This window comes from Anomalospiza imberbis, chromosome 11 (genome assembly GCF_031753505.1).
Source record: "Anomalospiza imberbis isolate Cuckoo-Finch-1a 21T00152 chromosome 11, ASM3175350v1, whole genome shotgun sequence".
NCBI lineage: Eukaryota > Metazoa > Chordata > Aves > Passeriformes > Viduidae > Anomalospiza > Anomalospiza imberbis.
In genome coordinates this window covers 6,140,113-6,160,698 of record NC_089691.1, presented here as the reverse complement: position 1 = coordinate 6,160,698, position 20,586 = coordinate 6,140,113, and the positions used below count along the sequence as shown (strand labels likewise).

Genomic DNA, 20,586 nt, shown 5'->3' with positions numbered 1-20,586 from the left:
TGCGCTGGGCGCCCGCGCTCCCGCCCGCCATGCCCATCCGCGCCCACTGCACCATCTGCTCCGACTTCTTCGACAACGAGCGGGACGTGGCGGCCGTGCCGTGCGGGCACACCTTCCACCAGGCCTGGTGAGCGCCGGGGCGGGCGGGGGCTCGGGCCGGGCCGTGGGCTGTCAGCCACGGGCACCTTCTGTGGCCCCGCGCGAGGGCTCTGAGGAGTTCACGGAGCTGCCGCAGCAGGCCGGGCTGTGCTGATCACACATGTGAACGGGCTGACCCGGGAGGCGGTGGAGTTGCCGTCCCTGGAGGTCTGTAAGGAAAGACTGGATGTGGCACTTGGCATGGTGGTGATCGGTCGTAGGTTGGAGTCGATGATCTCGGATCTTTTCCGACCTAATTGATTCTGTGCTTCTGTCACTGTGCTGCCTGCAGGCTTCCTTCTCCGGAAGAGCCAGTGTCACAGGGTGTTTGGAGCGAGTGATGTTGGATTATGCCCTGGTAATTCCATGCTTTTCTGGGACTGTGTTGTGAGTGTCTGTGTTGAAAGGAAATGGTTTTTCTCAGGAAATAAACTTTGTGTGGGGAGAGGGTGGGCATTGGCTTTCCTGGCTAACGAGCTTGGAGAGCACCACGGGTGTGATTGTCACTTCTCACTCAGCAGCGCTGCTGGGGCCTGCTCTCTGCCAGCAGCCAGCGGAGCAGGGAGAGCTTCCAAAGGTAACATGCCAGCTCCAAATCTTTACCTGCTCCCAAAATACACCTTTCCAGTGTGCCGTGGTGGCTTGGTTGCAAAATGCATTAGTAGCTCTCCTGGGGAGCCCGGCAGGTTCATGTTCATCATCCCAGAGCAGAGCCCAGCCCGGTGCCCCTCGCTCAGCAGATCCGTGCTCTGTGGCACCCCTTGGAGCTGACTGGGCTGGGATCTCAGCTGTCACATCCTGATAGAGCAGCTCCTGTGGGCATCCACTCGCTCCTGCGAAGCTGCAGCTGTTCAATGCCTGTCTCCCAGAGAGATCTGAGCTCTGCAAAAGCTCTGCCCTGTTAAAGATAAGCTCACATGCTAAATTCAGCCAGGAATTGTCTTGGAGATGTGGGTGGAGCGTGCGTGTGGAACACGGAGCTCCTGCCGGCCCGGCACTGGACTGAAGGTTTGCCTCTCTGCTTTAGTGTGTGACAGGGAGCCACATCCTGCTGTCTCCTGGGGAGCTGGGAGATGGCCCCTGGAAGCAGTGCTTCAGGGCTGTAAGGATTTACTGTATGTTTTCCTTTTCTTTCTCAGCCTCTTCCAGTGGTTTGACACTGCACCGAGCCGGACATGCCCGCAGTGCAGAAACCAGGTAAAGCCATCTCCTGTGCACACCTGTGGCACCAAGGCGCTATGGCCTGGGGTGATGCTGGAAAAAGGCTCCTGGTAAACAGCAGAGAGACTTTCTGTCACTTGGGACTCCCTAGAGGACAGGAACTCCCCTCTTCAGCCCTTTGGGTTGTAGTGGGCTGAGTGTGCCCTGCTGCTGTGTGCACTGCAGCTCCTTTCAAAAGGGGCTATGGGTTTTCACAGCTTTTGCTTAGGCTGGGTAAGTATTGGCATGATGACAGGAGGGGCTGCAAGGGCTTGATGGGACACCTGACTGGTGTTTCTGGTATGCCCAGCCCATTGCTGTCAGGTGAACAGCCCATTCTGCTGCACATGGGCCTTACGACCCCTCCTGGCTTAGCAGTACTCGACCCTCCCTTGAGAATGGCGATGGCTGGGGAGAGAAGGAAGGATGTGCTCTGCTTCTGAGATAGGAAGCTGAGCCTTGGGTTTCCATTGGCTTAACTGGGATCTGAATATCTTTGAAGTCTCTTGTGTCACCAGCCTTCATGCCACCAGTAGGTCTTGGCACGTAGTGGCTGCAGGAGATGTTTCCTTGCTCTCAGATGTAAATTTTTAGCCAGCTGCTGCTTGGGCTTATTCTGTGTTCATGCTTCTTTCCTCCTCTCAAGGTCTTGGCCCTTGTTCCTTCCCTGACTTGTTGATTCCCTCTGTTCTTCTCTGCCTCTTACATCTCTGGGTTACCATGGAGTTATCGCGAAATAACATCTTATGTGGCAGTAACCATGCAATTAGCTGGTGTCATGACTGTATATAATACTTAAAACACAAAGCTGTAACTGCATGGGGGAGGTGTGGAGAGCTATCAAATTCAATTACAGCACCTTCTGCCTGCAGAAAGCAGCACGTACTTCTGTCTTAGGATTTGGCATCATGTTAGCTCAGCATCAGCTGCTTTGGGCTGAGCTGCCAGAGAACAGACTGCGCTCGATTCAGACATGTCTGAATCTTTCTGCTGCGGCTCAGGAGCTTGGCTGGAGTCACACTCCCAGAAACTGAGTGGGGGTCTGCTGCTGTGCTGTTGAGCCAAAGCAGAGCATCACCACTAATGGTGTCAAACACGTGATCTGATTTGCCTTTCATGGCCTTGTCACAAGACAGTACCTTCTCCCCCTCCATCTGTCTTCCATATCTGTTGTTTCCATATTTATGCCCATCAAACTCTTCTGTCTCCCGTGTTTAGGTCAGCAAAAGACACATCATCAATAAGCTGTTTTTTGATGTCACCCTGGATGAGCAAGCAGCACCGGATGCTGAGACCCTGCAGGTAACTTGACGGGGGAGTTGTTTCCTCATGTGATGCTTCATCTTCCTGGAAGGGTGGCCTGGCCTGCTGGTCCTCTGCCAGCAGGTGCTTCCCAAGCTGGAGTTTGCTGTGCTCATGTGTCTGGCCTGAAGCATATCAGTCTCTGTGGTGATTTAGCATTCCCTCTGACCAAATCCCATGTGGTGACCCAAGGAGCCTCCTCTACTTCCTGCTCTTCCTTCTGCTTCTCACTTTACCTGGAAGCCTCCTGAAACACCATCACATCAGACTGCTGGTCCTTCCTTGGGAATGAGGGTACAGAGCTGTTCCCAAGGGCAGGAGAAGGGAAATCCCAGATGCAGTGAATTGCTGCTGGTATCTGCGGTGCGGCTGTGTGTGAACCCTGCTAACCTCTCTGGAAAGAAGGGGCCATTGGAGGAAGTGCCTCCTCTTCCTCCTCCCTTCTGTGCAGGGAGGTTGCTTGTGCAGATTGAAGGATGTGGAGCAAGGTGATGAGCTCATGATTCCCCAAGAGAGATTAGGAAGCCACACCAGCAGCAGTGAACAACTTGGAGGTTGGGTCCTGACGGGACCCTGGATGGAGCTGGGATGCTGGGTGGTGTGCTCCAAGCGCCACCTTTGGGTATGGAGAGTTGGGTGTGAGTATAGGGATAAACACAGAGTGGCTGATCCATGTTCTCCTTTGTGTAGTGTGGATGAAACAGGGCTCCTTCTGTCTTGGAATTATCTGTTCCAAAAAAAGGGTGGCTGGTTGACCTTGGTAAAACGGGATGCTTGTACCCTCTTGTGTTTAGAAGCAGCATGTGCAGCAATTACCATAATTAGCAGTTGCCATGACAATTCTATATGTGCTTCGTATGTTTTTAAAATAAAGCCAGCCAGACTAGAATGTCAGTAGCACTGTCTTTCTCCAAGACCACCAGTACCACAACTGAAGAGCGAAGTGTGCAGAGGGGTGGAGGAGCATCTCTGGGCACTGCCTCGCAGCAGATACACATTTCTTTTTGTCCGGATTGAGATCCATTCCCACGAGGCTAATGAGATGACTGACTTGGAAATGGGTTGTCTGGAGAGAATTGCCCTAGAAAATCTTCCTGTTCTCTCTCACCCCCACCCCAAGATCCAAAATGGGTTCCCCCAGCCTTCTGCTCCAGGCAGGCTGTGCAGAACTGCTCCCTTGCTCAAGGGCAGGACTGAAGCTGCTCCTGCACAACAAGCTTAATGGTAACTCCTCCTGCTCCTATAAATCTTGTGTGTATGTGTCAGAGCAACACCTAGCCTCAGTGTACAGCCTGCTTAATGAGGGCTCTGAGGTCACCAGCAGAAAGAACCAAATACTTTTCTGAGTAAATCAGCATCATTAGCTTGTGCAGCTATTCACTGCTCTGTGCACTGTGCAGGTTGCTGCTGCAAACAGTTTCATGTGGTGTGCTGCCTCATTTTTGGAGCACATGGAGTACCTTAAGAACACAGATTCCTTGTTTACAATGGGTGAGGGATTAATGTCCACCTAGATGTGAGGTCTGTCTGTGATGGAGTGTCTGATTCTGGCCAGGCAGCAGTTCAAAGCAAATACATGGTGGGCCAAGCCTGGGCTCTTCAGAGGATGAGATAAGAACTTCTGGCATCCTCAGCCAGAAGCAGCTTCACCTGAGGAAGAAAAAAAAAGATCCAAGGTTTGTGATGAACCACTGCTTGGCCCTCCAAGAGCCTGGGCATAAAGTGGAGTTCATCTCTGTAATCAACTGGAGTTGTATCTGTGCAGCCCACAGCTGTCTTGGAATGAGCATTTGGCCTCCTGCCATGAAAAGGATGTGCTAGAAAGCAGTGTGTAGCTGTGGTCTGCTTGTCATCTTGGGGTGACAAGCTTGGGATTCTCTTTGGAGAATCAGTCTTTGGCACCCAGTGAAGTGGCTGGAAGAGCTCCCTCATGATCTGAAACCCCTTCCTGTTGTTGCAAAATTAGCCAAATTGTCTTTTGAACAGTAATTGTCTTTATTACTGTTTGTCATTCTTGCTGTTACTCAGAAATGTTTACAGTCAAAGGAGTGCTGGGGCTGTTTTGCTTTCCAGCCCCAGGCTAAAACTTAGAAACAATAGAAACACCAGGGGGAATCTGGATTCTTGGAGTAGCTGCAGACCACAAGCTAAGTGTCCAAGCATTTCTTTCATTACTGAACCTGGGTTTAGCCTATACTGAATTTAAAGATGGTCCTTGTGAGCAGAGCAGTCTCCATGTGGCTGTTCCCAGAGCAGGAAAAGGGTGAGTTTTGGAGTGTAACACCTCAGCGAGTCTGTCAAGAGCTACTTGTGATCTGGGGAGTACAGAGTTCTTCCAAATGAGATTTCAGCTTGGTGAAGAGGAGGTGGGGGGGAGGATTCCTGCCTGTAAACCTGCTGAGAAAGGTAGAAGCCTTGGAGGACAGCTGTCTGTTTGTCGTCAGGATATATTCGTTTGATCTTAGAAAAATGTGGCCTTGTAACTCAGTCTGACAGAGAGGAGAGCTCTCAGAGGAGAGAAAATTGGGAGCAATTTTTAGGAGCTGTGGTGGAGGGTGAGGGATTTCAGAATAAGTTGATGAATGAGGTAACGTTACACAGCTGCCTTAAGTAGCCCAGGGTTTCTTTGCTATCAGGATAATTAGCACATCTTGTGAGCCCACTAATCGTTCCTGAATAGGACTCTGAGGAAGCTACTTCACAATAGTTCCTGCAGGAGAGTTAATTCCACGTTAGCCCTCCAGCAGTTGTGCCCCTTGGGGCAAATCCCAGTCAGCTCTGCTAGGCTTTGCATTTAGTCCTTTCTGCTTTCCAAGCTCTACATCCCACATTCTCTTTCCTGCCTTTATTGTCACTAGCAGAGCCCTAGCTCCAGTCCCGTCAGAGCTGTGGTCACTGCTGGTGCTATTCTCGGCTCAGATTTGCATGTAGCATTCCGGGCTGCACAGATTTGTGTGCCTGTGTTGGCATTTTATTGTGGTTTTATTCCACTGCAGTTCCTGCCTGACTTGTTATGTGCTTTCCTCTGCAGTTCTCTAACACAGCTTTTTAAGTCATCTTCTATTGACTCTTTTCTGCATATATTTATCTCTCTGGTTTTTCTTTTAAATGTACATATAGATATATAGATAGAAATAGTCTCTCTTTTTAACCTCTCTACATTTCCTTTGGCTATTTGCCAGTGTTAAATTATATCACTTCATTTTCTCTAATTTAAACTACAGGGCATCTGCTGCCTCTCTCTGATCCTTGATGAAGGCGTTAGAAATAGTTGATATTCCTCAGACCCTTGTGCTACCCAGGAGATTTTGTGCACTCTCAGTTGGCGTGTTATGGATTGGTTTCTCAGTGATCTGTTTCCAGCCACTCGATTGAGCTGTTAGCTCATATCAGCATCCTGAGCTGCAATGACTTCAGTGGCTGTCAGCATGTTTGAGTGCGTGCTTGGTTACCTTTTCAGGTGTTTGACTGTGCTCTCCTGTCTCCCACCTCCATCTGATTAAAGTTCACTTCAGTTTAAAGAGCTCTCAGTAATCCAGTTAGTCTGGCAACATCCCTCCCTTATTGCCTTGTTTAGGTAAAACATTATAAAAATTGTTCTTGCCTGACTTCCTGTGTTTCCCTGAGAGCCTTCCAAAATTATTCAGCTAAAACAGGATGACTGACAGTGTGAGAAACACAAGGTTGACAAGGCTAAGATGAAGCTGCGATCCTCTTTTCTTCCCCTGAAGAATGCCAGTTGGAGGTGCTCTTTCCGTTCCCTGTGATAATCCGGGCTTGTAACTCTGTGCTTGTTGTTTCCGTGTTCCCTCCTTAGTACCTGCCTGGTCCAAAAGTCCTACTGAGAAATCTCTTGGGTCTTTTTAAGATCTGGTGAAAGCATCTCTGCAGGGTGTTTCCTAATGGGGTTCTCTGTGTTGTGTTTCAGAATGAACTGGACAAGGTGAAGGCCCAGCTCTCCTTGAAAGGTGAGTTCCTGCTGCCTGCAGGGGATCAGCAGCCCACAGTCAGCAGCTCCTGAGCTCTGCCTGTGCCAGGTGGCTTGCCCAGGTCTGAGGACCCCTTGTGCAGAGGCCACTCCTCTCTGAAGCCGAGGGCATGGTTCAGACTGCAAATTGTTTTGCTAGAGCAACTTCTTCGGAGCTTTTTCTGAGGTGAGAATGCCTACAGTGATGCAAAGCTTAAGTGACAGAGCCTGAGTCCACAGCCTGGCCCAGCTCTGCTGTAACTCAGGAGTTCACTGCAAGTTTAGACAAGTAGATGCAATTTTTTTGCCCCCTTCCTAATCACAAGCTTACAGAATTGCAGCAAAGCTCTATTTGGAGCAGGCTTGAAAGCAAAAGCCTTGGTTTGCTTGCTGGGAAACTCACAGCTGCATATGGCAAAGTCTCATTCCCTCCAGCAGATGAGAGGGTGAAAGTGGTGTCCAAAAGCAGCAGTGGGAAGGCTTTGGATTTGTTTGGCTGTTGCAGTGCCACATGTGTCGCGCGGAGAGCAGACGGAGTTCAGTGTGCACGCACTTCCATCTTCCCATCTTTAATTTTAGAGGATGTTTGAGGTAGGCAGGAAAAGCAAAAGCCCTGGAGACTTGTCGATGGGTTTTAAAGCATCGTCTGTAGGCAGCCTGTCATCAGAACATGAGTCATGAGCAGCAAAAGGAAAATGTCAGTCTAAGTGACAGAAATCCTAAAACATGCTAGCAGAAGGGGGAAAAAATGTTTAAAGAATGCTGGGGGCTCACCCACGCCCAAAGAGTTGTCTTTCCTCTGCGTTGCCTGCATGCACGAGACAGACATGAATAGCCAGTAGAGTGAGGATTCGGTCCTTAGCCTGAGAGTAGAATTGGATGGTCTGCACGTCTCTATTCTGAGGCCTGTTCTGCCAGCTTGGTTGAGTTTAGTGACTTGGTAGAGAGCCAGATCTTCTGGGGAAGGTGGCTGGGATTCTTGTTAGGATATTATCCAAGAAAAACTGCTTGAAGGCCTGCTAATCTTCTCGGCTTCTGGTGAGTAGAGGTTGGATTTGACATTCCCTGTCCCATTCTCTTTTCGTATTGGAAATGCGAAGCTCCTTCCCACCTCCTGCCTCCTTTGCTGTGGGTACTCTGCTCTCTGCTGGTTCCTGTGTATAAGTTCTCCATGTGAAGCTGTGCTCTGCTCTGCGCGCTGCAGAGGAGCTGTGGAGCTGCCAGGTTCTGATCAGCCTGCAAATGGCTCGAGAGGTGCTGAGCTCCGAGCAGACCGAGCAGGCTCTGTGGGAGGCACTCTGAATGAGCTGAAAACTCATTCCTGCAGCACAGAGGGGTTTGATTCCTGCCATCTGCCTCTGGGCAGCTGGGAATGGAGGAGGGGGAAGCCCTAACTCTTTCAGTGGGTGTGGAGTCCCTGCAAATGCAAGGGAGCGTCTCCAGGCACTGCCTCTGGTGGGAAAGGGTTATTCAGATCAATGGAGAAGCCACCCGCATGCTTCTGCTGAAACACATTTCTCTCTTGTTCCTCAGTCCCACATGTCTCTTTTACTCCTTGATTGAACAGTGCAGCTTCAGTGCAGGTCATGTTTCTACAGGATATGGAGGCAGAATTTAAAACTGGATGGCTTGCAAGGAGAACAGGCTTTTTGGAAAGGCACTCTTTGGCTCTCTACTATTGCCAGGCTGGAGCCACAAGCAGTTTTAGCAAATATTGAAGATACTGAACTGAAGGTTTTACCCTGCCCTCAGCAGGGTTAGGTGGAGAGGTTCCTGCTTTCCCTCATTACCCAACTGCTTTGAGCTTCTCAATGATGCTGGCTGTTCCGTGCTTGGTCTGGCAGCTCCTGATAGTGGTTGTTGCTTTCTGTGCTGTCTTCTGCAAAACAAATTGAAATCTGGTGGTGGTTTCCACCACCTTCTCTCTTTTGGTCAGAGGCATGTGCTTTGCTCCTGGATTGCCAGGGGGAGGGACTGCAGGATGCAAAAGTTTTGTGCCCTGCAAAAAGTGAACACTTTAGGAATCTACTTAATCTGTCAAGTGTCCTGTGGTGCCCCCAGTGTCACTACCTCCTGCCCTTTGATGTGGGTGCTGTGGTTAGTGAGGGCACTTGCAGCAGCTTGGTGGACCCTTGCATACAACTGCCCAATGGCCCCCAAAGGGGTTTCTGACATGTAAGATTCCATGTGGAGAGGATGGATACAAAGCTCTGTTCTCCAGCTCTGTGATGGCTTGGTGTAACTCGAGAGGAATTATTTCCTTGGGCAAGCCTGGCTTTGAGAAAACGCAGGAGTTAAGATACATCATCTTAATGCTAGCAGGGCTGGCGCTGGAAAGCTATTAAAGGGAATTTTTTATCTTTAGTAAAGAAGTCTTGAAGCCTGCTGGCACTGAGAGAAGCAATTGCTCAGTACAGACCCTGGTGCAGACACCACTTAGAGAAATGGCTCTCTCCAGGAATGGCCAAATCCTGGCAGCCTAAAGCTGAGCCTGCAAGCAGTCTGTGTGCTGCTGTGCTGCAACTGGAGTCTGGGTTACCAGGCCATGACCTTTTCCTTTCTTTGTTTCCAGAGAAAGAAAAGCGGGAATGCCAGGCTGTTGTGGATGGGCTGAGGGACACACTGGATGTGCGCAATGCCACGATAGAGTCGCTCCAGAAGATGCTGGGAGAGACAGAGATGCTGTGCTCCTCTCTCAAGGTACCCTTCCTGTACCCATCAAAACTAACCATCATGCAGTCAGTGTTAGTTCTGTTGAAGAGCTCTGCAGATCCTGCTAATAAAGAGATTGTGCTGGTGGGATTTTGGGTCTGGTGCCTGGATTTTCATTTTGTTTTGATTAATCGAAGCAAGTGCTGTTGCTGGACTCGAGGTCCTGTTTGTGCTCTGCCTGAGGTGATTCAGAGGCATAAAAAGCCTACAGGCCTGTGGTTTGTGTACAAGTGCTCAAGGTAGAGGTATCCCTGGTGAGGGGAAAATGCCAGCCCAGCCTGAGGAATGTGGCTGAGCCTTGCTAATGAAGTGGCTGTGCTGGTCATAAAGGTAGTAGCAGGAATCTAGTGTGGGAACTAGCCCCAGCACCCCGTTGCTGAAACACCGGTTCCCTGAGGTAGAATGTTCTTCTGAAATGGGTTTAGGCCAAGTGGGATTCAAGGAAAATTAGTTTCTTACTTTGATCGGGGGGAGAAATCAAACTGAAAAATATGGAGGGGGAGTTGGAGGCTTCAGCTGAGTGGGATCTGATCCAGCTAACTCTCCTGTCTCTGTTCTGTTGCCAGGGCTTTGCCTCAGTTAGGTTAGTAATGTGAAGTCCAGGGATCAAATATTCCTGTTGTGCTTCAGTGTGCAGTGACTCAGTGTGTAGTCACGTACTATGCGTAAACAGCAAGAGGAAGAGGGTAAGAGCAGGAGCAGCTTTGTTGGGATGTCTTGGAACAGCTTTGCCTTGATGCTGGGCTGGGCAGTCTGTGCTGTGTGAAGGTGATGTGCCTGTCTCAAGAAGGTGGGGTGCAGGCAGATGGGGTTGTGAGCTGCAGGCTGGAAAGTGGGATAGGTGTCTACTGCACTTGCCATGCTGTCTGACCCAGTATCCTAAACTGCGTTGTGTATCTTGACCTGCAAGGCCAAGTGGCCCAGAGAGCTTGTAGACATGTCATGGTGCTGTCATGCTATATGCCACCTGCAGCTGGGCTCTTCTGGGAGGAAGCATTTGGGAGATCTACCTGATACTAGGACAGAAAGAGTAAGGAATTAATGCCGGGCTGGCCTCGCTGTGAGCCAGCACAACTGGTTTTGCCCAACCATGGGATTGTATCCAATCTGGTTGCATGTAAAGGCAGCCTGGATCTTGGCCATGCCATAGATGCTAGTGTGATCCTGGATAGGTCACTTGCAGGATACTCCTGATGCCCCCTACTCCAGCAGAAGTAATTGTGACAACGGAAGCCGGTATTTGCTGCTCAACTCAGCGTCTCAGTACTGGGTTTTCCTGCCTTGACACCTCTGGAGGAGGCTCTGTGCTTATCTTCGCTGTTGCAAAACCCTCTCTGTATGCTTAAGTCCCTTTAATGAAAGCTGGGCAGGGCAGAAGGATTAGGGACCTGGAGGTATCTTTTCTGTGGCCTATGGGATTTCCCAGCTGAATGCCAAGCTCTGTCTTAAACTGCATCATTAAAGATTAAAGCACTAAACTTCTGCAGTGAAAATACAGGCTCAACTCGCTGTGACGCAGGTTAAGGCTGTGAGCTGGGCCTGTCTTCTGCTGGCACTGCCAGTTTGCTGCAGTTTCAGGCTGGCTGAAGCTGGGGCCTCTGCCCTGACCAGGCACAAAACATTGCTGTGGTGGTCTGAAGTGTTGAGAGTTCTGGTTAGGGAAAAGCCAAAGACAGGCTCCAGTTAAACGAGAGTGACACATGAGCCTGCAACATTGTCCCTCCCCAGTTTCCTGGTGGTTTCACAGCTGTTTGGTTTCTGTGGCAGGAAGTGGATAAAATCCTTGAACTTCTGTGTGGGAAGGAGTTTTACAAGGCAATGATCTTTTGCCAGGCCTTTCCCTGCATTTAGCGCTGTGCTGAAACCAGAGCCTTTCAAAGTTGCTGTGCAAGGTGCCCAGGCACACAAACCTAGACAGCACTGATGCATCAGCATACAGGGTGCTGTGCAGCAGAGAGGGGCTCTGACATGGGTTCAGCTCGCCTTGTGATTAGCACTGAGACCCTGCTGTGCTCGTGGGGAGCTGAGCTGGGGGTACAGTGGGAGGGAGTCAACTCTCTGTAATCCCAGGCTGCTGAAGGTGGTGATAGAATTCAGAGCCAATGTGTGCTCCCAGCTGCCCGCAGTGTGCATAAGCCAGGATGCTTCTCCAGCAATCCCTGGAGCCTCTCTAGTGGTCTGTATGTGCTTGCTTCCCTGCAGAAGCAGATGAAATTCCTGGAGCAGCAGCAGGAGGATAACAAAAGTTCAAAGGAGGAGGCCCGCCGACTGCGAAACAAGCTGAGAACCATGGAGCGGTGAGATCCGGGGTGCTCCCTGGGCCTTGCAGGCTGGGCTGAACACCTCTGCCCTTTTTGGGGAGGGGAGAAGGGTCCTGCTGGGCCTGCTGCAACACCCACCTCCATGTGCTGGATCATCTTACCTTGAACTTTGAAATGGCTGCTTTAGCTGCCTTTGCAGGCCTCCTGCCCCTGGTATGTTTGCAGACAGCTGCTCTCATTAAAGAGCAGCAAGGCAGGGTACTGGCCTCATCTCTAGTGCACTGAGCATGGCTATGTGCCATTTCTGTTATCAGAGGATGCTGGGGCAGAATGCCAGCCCAGGAACACAGTCAGCCACAGGGCTATAGAGACCAAGAGCTGGGCATCAGTTCCATGTGCAGTATGTGTGTGCAGCTGCCCCTTCTCTAGTCCAAGTAGTGCTGCTTTTCCCCAGTGAAAAGCCCTGCTTGAGGTGAGGCAGCTGTCTCTCTTCTCCCATGACACCCAGAGTGCCTGCAGGAGAAGCTCAGGCTGCACCAGCCCCTAGAGGGGGAAGCAGGGCTCTTGTCTCTTTCCCAGGTCTGTTTGTGATTCATGAGCTGAGGGTAAGTTTTTGTTTGTGGTTTTTTTTTGTGCAGGATTGAGCTGTTGCTTCAGAGCCAGCGCCCAGAAGTGGAGGAGATGATCAGAGACATGGGAGTCGGGCAGGCAGCAGTGGAGCAGCTTGCCATCTACTGTGTCTCCCTCAAAAAGTAGGTGCTGCAGGCTTGGCACAGCTGGCTGGTGTTGTTGTGGGAGTGCCCAGGGAGAGCCCTCTGCCGAGCACCAATAGGCACATGGGCTCTGTGGGGCTCTCACCACCTCTTAGGGCTTCCACTGGGCTTTGACTGACAGATCCTGGGAACCTAGTTTGGAGCCTGTCACACTGAACTGTTCCTCTTGTCACTGTAGTGACATGTGTGTCACCATGGGAACTGTCTCCAGAGTTGTCAGTGCACCTATGAAGTGATGATGATTATTCCCTCTGCTTTCTTCTCATGCCCTGGGGGAAAGCAAGCGGATGCAGAGCTCTGGGTTGTGCCCTCTGCAGCACTGTGCTGTGCAGCTGTGGCCTCTGGCAAAGCAAGCCTCCACTGCTGCCCTCCCCTACCTGGATATCCATCTGGTCCTGCTGGGGAAAAAACACAGCTTTTTTTTGTGTCCATTCTGATGGCAGCTGAATAACTGCAGCTTTGGTACAAAGCTGTAATGAGGCAAGTGTCCCTGTGGTGTAATTGGGAATGAATGTGCATGGCCAGTAGTGTGAAGTCTCTGAAAAGTCACTTAAAGCAAAGTCCCCTGTTTGCTGTCAGCATGGAGGCTGTGCTCTGTTTTCTGTCTTTTTCACTGGCAACTAAAATGTCTCTGGCTCTGATTCCCATTTTGCTGGTGGAATCAGGCATGGTACCCCATGCAGGTTTTTCTCTCCCCATGGTGTAGTGGAATATGTGACAGTATTAGTACACTCACTCATCTTTGTTCCTTGTAGGGCATTGTGTCTCCTGGGTTTTCTCTGGTGGCTATGCAGGTCCAGAGCTTCAATTTGAGGGTCTTGGCTTGTCTCTGAGAAGTTCTGGCTCAGCTGCCTTACAAACAGTGCGACTCTTTGGGTGTCTTTGTAGGGAATATGAGAATTTGAAGGAGGCTCGGAAGATCTCTGGTGAGATGACGGAGAAGCTGAAAAAGGAGCTGTTTTCTGTCAATAATAAGGTAAAGGCATAGTGTGAGTTGTCAGGGTGACATCTGGTCTGTCGATCCATAACTGGGGCCCAAGGCCTCCGTAGTGACCTCCTCCCACACTGATAGGTACAGGTGTGTGGAAGGGTCAGGATGTCACGCGGTGAGCAAGCAGTTCATGGGCTGTTGTCAGGAGGGCAGTCTCTGGGGACAGTGCTGGGGCAGCATGTGCAGAGCCAGCCAGAGTTTGGCAGGGAGCCTTTGCTGGAAGGCAGCAGCACGCAGGTGCTCCACTGCTCCCACTGGGTTCTGGAAGTAGCAATTCCTTCATCTGGCTACACTGCTGAGCACTCAGCTGCCAGCTCCTCCTGCTGCGGAGCTGGGCCCCAAAGGAAATGGGAAGGGGTTTGGAGCCAGTATTAGTTGAGCAGGACTTAGTCCTGGCTTGGCACATCCAGTCACACCCAGCCTTGTGCCTTCAGCCAACTGAACTGAGCCAGGGCTCCCACATCATGCTGTGCTCAGGCAGGAGAGCTTCCCAAAACACTGTGAGGACACACAGGTGGCCCTGCACAAAGCCTGCCTGGGCTGGTCCTGAGCTGGTGCAGAGCCTGGGGATGCTGACGTGCTTCTGCTGCTCCAGGCATGGCACGGGGTCTGTTAGCTCAGGTCAGACAGGACTGTCTTTGTCTGTTCTGGTAGTGCATCCCTGTGAAAAGTGTGTGTGTAGCCTCACTCCCCGAGGCACAGGTGTTCCCTGGGGCATCCCCATGTCTAAGCCAACAAAGTGAGAAGCTGTGGGTGGATTTGGCCTACTTCTGTTACTCAGCCATAGCTGCTGTCCCCTCAAATGGAGAAGGAGGTTTTCAGATTGCTGTTCCTTCCCAGAGGACTTAACCCCTAAACAAGGTTCTGCTGCTGGAATTGGGCTGCTCCTGGCTGAGTCAGACCCAAGCTGTGGTGGCCAGTGTGGGTCAGGAGGATGCGAGTCAGTGCACAAGGGGCTCCAGGCGTGGCTGCCAGAGAGCTGACTGTAGCCACAGTCCATGAGCTGGCCCGGGCTCCCGGACCCGCTGAAGTGTCTGAAGTGGTAGCAGTCCACTTCCTGACCCCTGCTGCTGGCATGCTTCCCTGTTGAATCAGCCTTGTCCATATGCCAGCACTGCTGATGCACAGCCATCCTCCAGCTTGTGGTTTGTGATTCCTGTGCTCTGGTGTGTCCAAAGTCCTGCAGGAATTCAGAATGCAGCCACCAAGTGTTAGAGCAGGGAAAAACTTGCTGTGAGGCATCAGTGCTGGGTAAATGCTGGGCAAGCAGCCCTGGACATCCCTCTGCAGGCAGCTTGTGGAATTGGGTAGGGATTGGATTGTGCTGATACAGGAGTGGTTGGTCAGACTGACACAGGAAAACTGAGCCCTTAAACAGGGGGAGTAGCATGTGCTGCAGAGCACACTGCTCTCACAGGGCTCTGCAGTCCCCCTTACCCAGGTAAGTGTAACCCACACTTGTTGTGTTCTGTAGCTGCAGAAAACGACTTCAGAGTTGGAGAAGACAAAGGAGGAGTTAAAAAGCACACAGAAAGATCTGAAGAATGCAGACAAGGAGATCTTGGTGAGAATATCTTTCTTCATGGCCAGCTGCCAGTTACTGCAGACTGGCCTGCAGCTGCAAAGCTAGGAGTTATGCTGGCTTTTGCTCAGTGACTAAATTTCCCAGCCTACCTCTGAGCTCTGCCTGATGTTGATTTATGGAAAAGCGGTGAAGTATCTACTTCTAAATATTTCCTTTTCTCTCCAGAGTTTGAAGAAGAAGATAGACATCCTGCAGGATACTCTGAAGGTCCCATCTGTAACCAGGGAAACACTCAGTCGGCTAGTCTTGGAAAGGTTAGTGAGCTGCATCCTCAGACACAGTACAGGCATGTAGGTGACAGGTCCAAAGCCAGAGCTGACTGTTTAACTATCTGAGAAAGCAGAGATGTACTAGTCTGGCAGGAGTTGCAGAAGTACGGTGGTTTTGTTCCTTGTATCCTTTCTCCTGTGTCTGACAAGATGTTTGGTTTACGTGGAAAAAGTCTTGGAGGGTCTGGGTCAGAAGAGGGTGGAGGAATGGCCTGGGTTTTGAAAAAGTCTTTGTCACTGTGCCCTGCCTGGGAAACATCCCTAAAGCTGCTGTTCTTGTTGCTTTAGAGTTGGCCATGTGATGAGCATGCACTGGTGTATGGTGACCAAAGATCTCAGCTAGGCAGAGGAATCTAGCCTAAGAAATGACATCTGCTTTTATCCAGCCTTACTTGAGGAGCCTATGCCATTAGCCCACTAGAGCCAGCTGGGTTGTGTCCATGGAGCAGCAGTGTGTCAGTGTGATTCCTGGGCTCTGGGTGCTGCTGTCACAGCACTCAGCATTTGTGGAGGAGCAGTAGTTTGGGACACTGGATTTAAACTCTGGGGTGTAAATTGTCCTTTCTTTGACGTGTAAGCAGAACAGGGCTCTGCTCCTGGTGCCACTGCTGTCTGAGCACTCCGTGTCGTGGGGTGCAGCTCTGCCCTGGGTGGCAGGCAGTGGCTCAGTGACTGATGTTTTTCTTGGCTTTGCAGCCCTGCTCCCCTGGAACTGCAGCATCCAAAGCTCCACCGCCCGGCCCACAGCGATGAGATCAATCTAGATGCTACGTATGATGTGGACACCCCTGAACACCAGCCCTGCACAGCTCCCTTTGGCTCTGCAAAAAGGCAGAAGCTGGATAAAAAGCTGTGAGTTTTCCCTCCTCTTTCTGCTTCTAAAGGAGATCAAAGTCTCACTGTTTTGGAAGTTTCTGTGTGAGATCAGATAGCTCTCCAGCTGCCTGATGGCGTGCTGCAAGCTTTGTCGTCATTTGCTTGGCCTCGTCTGTCCTTGCCAGCTCCATTTGAACAATAAATCTCTGCTGATTTGCTCCTTGGGCTCCTTACAGGCCTCCTGTGGTAAATCTGGCGAAGAAAGTTCTGAAGGAAACAGTGGAGGTAAAAGGAGTAATCTTGATTTTTCTGTGTCGCCTCTTTGATTCTGCTGTTAATAAGGTTGGAATAAAGAATCTATTTTCTCCCTTGTGGCCATAGACCGGCCCATCTACAGAACCAGTCTGTGCTTCAAAGTGTTTTCCTTGATGGTCTCTTGGAAACACTGTTGCTGCCTCAGGCCTCCTGGAACTTGGCAGGAGAAGAGAGGGTGGGGGACCCACGTGCTTGCTGATGATTCTGCCCCAGATGTGCTTCACAAACACCACTGGAGCTGACCACAAGGGCTGTGGGGTCAGCTGAGGTGGCTGTTGGCCCAGGCTTCCAGGGGGGCAGTGCCCTGCCTCCTGGACACTGTTCCACATAAGCCCCAGTGGGAGGTTGGAAGCTGCTAGTTTTCAACCTGCCATGGTATGGCAGTAACCATTACCTTAAATAGCTGTCTGTGTTATTAGTGCTGCCTGTGTATGATTCCATTCAGCAGATTGTGCTGGTTAAAGGGCTTTTCTTGTTATTTTGTGGGACAGAATGGGGCAGATGATCTGGAGGATGATGCTCTTAAAGGATTCTTGCCAGCATTCATCAGGAACTCCTTTCTCTCCAAGAAGCCATCTTCGGGTGGTTTGCTGGGTTCCCACAGGAACATGGGCTCTGTAAGTATGACTGTCCAGTTGGTGAGTGTGCCCAGGGCTGGCACTGCCACCACTGTCCTGGGCTGACCCTGAAGGAGGAAGTGAATGAGGCTTTTACCTTGCCACATACAGTGTGTGGAAAATAAATCTTGGAGCACAACCTGGCTACTTCCCAGTCCTGCAGAGCTCCAGGGATGACAGATGCTCATTCCTTTCCTGGCAGCAGACTAAGTGACTCTCGATGTCCTAGTCCTCCACCTCCTTGGGGCTTAGGGTGTTCTCCTTGTATTCCTCAATCCCAGTGACAAAATCCCAAGCCTTGCTTGGTTTATCTGAAAAAGTGCCCAATATTCCCAAATTTTGTTAATACCCATGGGTCTGTCTTTTTCCAAAAGTGAGAGCTTGAGGGCTTAGCACAAGTACTGAGTGTTTCCAAGGGCCTTTAACCCCTCTCCAGAAGCTGTGGTCTGCAAGACTCCCCCTTCCCCATAACCAGCATGAGGAGAAGTAGCCAAGGCTCTGCTCCAGACTCCTTTGTTTCTCTTTCCTAGGTGAGGACGGGCTACGATGGCATGGGAGGCAGAACAAAGTTCATAGAGCCAGTATCCTTTCCTGCAGCTTATGTGGCAGTACTGATGCTGTGGGCACCTCATTTCTGATCCTTCTCTTTGGTCTCAACAAAAAACAGGCTTGGGAACTTCAAGGGATGATGTGATTTCTCTCTGAACAAATCTGAGCTCAGCAAAGGTGTCAAGGACCTAAACTTGCTGAGAGCACTTGTGGCTGGTTCAGAGGGGCGCATCAGCTAGAAATCAGTGCAATTTTCAGGGACTGCCTGTGCCCTTGAGATCTCATAGCAGCAGTGTAGCACAGCCTCTTCTGGCTGTGTGCCTGCCAGCCCGTGCAGCCGGAGCCCTCGTTCTGTGGGATGCTGCTGCTCCACTGTGGTGAGGGAGTGGCTGGGCTGAGCTCAGCCCCCTGGGTGTGGAGCTGTTCCTGCCTCGGGATTGCTCTGCCATGGGAGGCTGCAGGCTCTGGCTGCTCTGCCTTCACCTGCACAGTGTACTGGCTCAGGAGGTCTTACAACTCAAAGAGATATGCTGTTAAAATGCTGGTATATGTGCAGGGGGATAGCATAGAATCATGAAATCATTAATGTTGGAAAAGTGCTCTAAGATCAGAGTCCAACCATTAACCCAGCATTAGCAAGCCAACCACTAAACCATGTCCCTAAACAACACATCTGCATGTTTCTTGAATGCTTCCAGGGACTTCCACCACTTCCCTGGGCAGCCTGTTGCAATGCTTGACCACCTCTTTAGTAAAGAGATGCTTCCTAACATCCAGTCAAAACCCCCTGTTTGGGAAATGCTCCCTGACATGTGGGACAAGCATGTGTCCGAGCTCTGCTCCTGTGAGAAAGCAGCAAAGCCCATCCTGCCCTGCAGGGAGTTTTTCCTTGGATGCAGATATATGGCTGGGTCCCAGGTCTATGGTTCAGGCTGGACTGCAGCAGATGTTGGATCACTTGTGTTCCCAGGGCACTGATCTGTGCTTTCCTTGACAGTTTTACCTCCAGACAAACCTGGCAGAAATCCGTCCATTATCAGTTAGGAGCAAGAAGAAGGTCTCCAGATCAGCGTGTGCAGCTCCTGCATTTTCCTCCAGCAGCAGCCAGGCCAGAATGGACACTTTCCTGCTGTGAGAGCCCCTGACTTCCTGGGAGAGACTTGGAGAAGAGGCTGCAGGGCAGAGCACACTTGCCCAGAGCCTGGCACGAGGCAACGTGCAGCCACCTCTGCCTGGGGTACTGTTCACAAAGCACTGATGCTGCCCTGTGGGTGAGATGAGCTGCCCTGTGGAGAATCCTGCCCTTGCAGCAAGCCTCTGGAGGCCAAGCCTCTGGCTAATGCCTGGACTGAGTTACCCTCATTTTACCATTCCTTCCTCCTTTTTTTTCAAGCAGAATTAACAGGGTTTTCTTGCCTTCTGGCCTCCTCAGAGTTCTGCAGTTGCTGCTGCTTTGGGCTTTCTGGCACCAGGTGGAACGGCACTTCTTGGATGCAGCCACAAGCAGGAGGTGCAGGAAGGGTGTCTGGGATGTCAGTCTGGAGAGCAGCGGGAAAAATGGACCTGGACCAGCTCCATGCCTGGTGTAAATAGTTCCAGGAAAGCTTACTGGAGGAAGAAGTGTGTAGAGCACCTGTGTGGCTGTCGAGCGTCTGTATATTCATCATCAAATTGAACACCTTCCCTCAACCACAGGCCTGTTGGGGATGGGGAGATCCACCTGTGGAGCTGGGAGCTGTGTTGCCCTGCCTTGTTTTGGGTCATGAACTCCAGAGTGATCTTGCAGGCTTGGCACTGAAACTACTGACTTGGAAGGAAAGTATTGGGGTGACCCCCTGCTCCTCTTGGAAGCAGAGATAGGTGTGCTGGTGCGGCCTTTGTGCTGGGCACATGTTGGTGTGAAACTTGTTTATTAATTTCTATGTTTTAATAAGAGTGTATTTTTGTTATTTTGTAACTGTTCTGACTTGCGATGAGAGGGTTTGGAATGGCCTGGAGAGGTGCTGAAGAATAGCTCCCTTCAGGAGAGGGGAGGCTGGTGGGCTTAAACACGTCTGGGTTCTTTAGCTTGGAGCCGTGGAACAGGAGATCCACACCTGAAGCAGGGCTGTCCGAGCTGCAAGGAACAGATGTGGTGAGGTGCCTCATAAAGCACTCCCCTGTACAAATCTGACCTTTCCTATTTCCAGCTGCTTCAGGCCAAATCTGTATTACTGGACTGGCTAAAAACATGTTTTTAGGGAATAAAATATATTGCTGTGCACACTTGTTAACACAATTGGCTTCTGAGCATTTTGCAGCCTATTGCACCTCAGGGTGGAGGTCTGAGCCTGCGTGCTGAATGTAGGGTGATGGATGTGCTTAACCCTTCAGGTTCCTTTGGGGTGCCAGCCCTTGGGAGACAGGCCCCTTGTGCAGGGAAGGACAGTGGTGAGGTAAAGCCATGGGGACAGTGATCCCATCCCCAGGGAAGTGAACAAGGCAAAGCCCTGTAGAGCATGAGCTGTATCTCACCTGCATCACCTGAGGCTGCCTGCAGAGTTAAATGGAATGGGGGGAGTTTAGAAGAGCCAGGAGAGAGGGTTCAGAGGGCTGGGAAAAGCTAGCTTGGGGAGAAGGGAAGAGGGACTTAATCAAGCAAAGTGAATTCTGCAGAGGAGAAGCCTGGGAGAGGGTCTGCAGAAAGCCTGCTGTGTGCTCTGCTTGTCCCTTTGAGGTAGGTATTAAAGTGTCTGTAAAATGTGAGACTTGCTCTGGATCTCTCGAGTTCAGGAAGACCCTTTGAAGAAGGCAGCAGTGATGGTTTGGGTGTGGGGCTGGTGGAGAACATGGGCTTCCATGCTGGGGTGCTGGAGAGCAGGTGTGGTGTCTGCTCATGATGGGAGAACAGATCCCGGCCAGCAGTGGAGGGGTTGAGAAAGGTTTTTGGGGCTGTTTTGACCCCATGGCAAGTTTAAACTGAGGTTTGAGCATCTTGTCTGGGCACTACCTGCACCAGCGCTGTTGCTGGCAGCTGCTCCAACCTCTGCTGCATTCGAGGTGGATGTTTTGAGCTGCCTGTGTTAGAGGGACACATCACCTCAGGAAAAAA

General features: G+C 51.0%; 1 protein-coding gene across 1 annotated transcript; it reads left to right on the top strand.

The window, feature by feature from the left end:
• The first annotated feature begins 15 nt into the window (after positions 1 to 15).
• On the top strand, positions 16 to 19,452 carry TRAIP (TRAF interacting protein). The gene is made up of 15 exons (XM_068201585.1): positions 16 to 127; positions 1,278 to 1,335; positions 2,557 to 2,640; positions 6,569 to 6,608; positions 9,180 to 9,307; positions 11,522 to 11,616; positions 12,219 to 12,332; positions 13,242 to 13,329; positions 14,819 to 14,908; positions 15,095 to 15,183; positions 15,895 to 16,050; positions 16,251 to 16,299; positions 16,821 to 16,946; positions 17,477 to 17,527; positions 18,505 to 19,452. The coding sequence occupies exons 1-15, from the start codon at positions 30 to 32 to the stop codon at positions 18,628 to 18,630; spliced, it is 1,392 nt and encodes a 463-aa protein (XP_068057686.1). The 5' UTR covers positions 16 to 29; the 3' UTR covers positions 18,631 to 19,452.
• Positions 19,453 to 20,586: the final 1,134 nt, after the last annotated feature.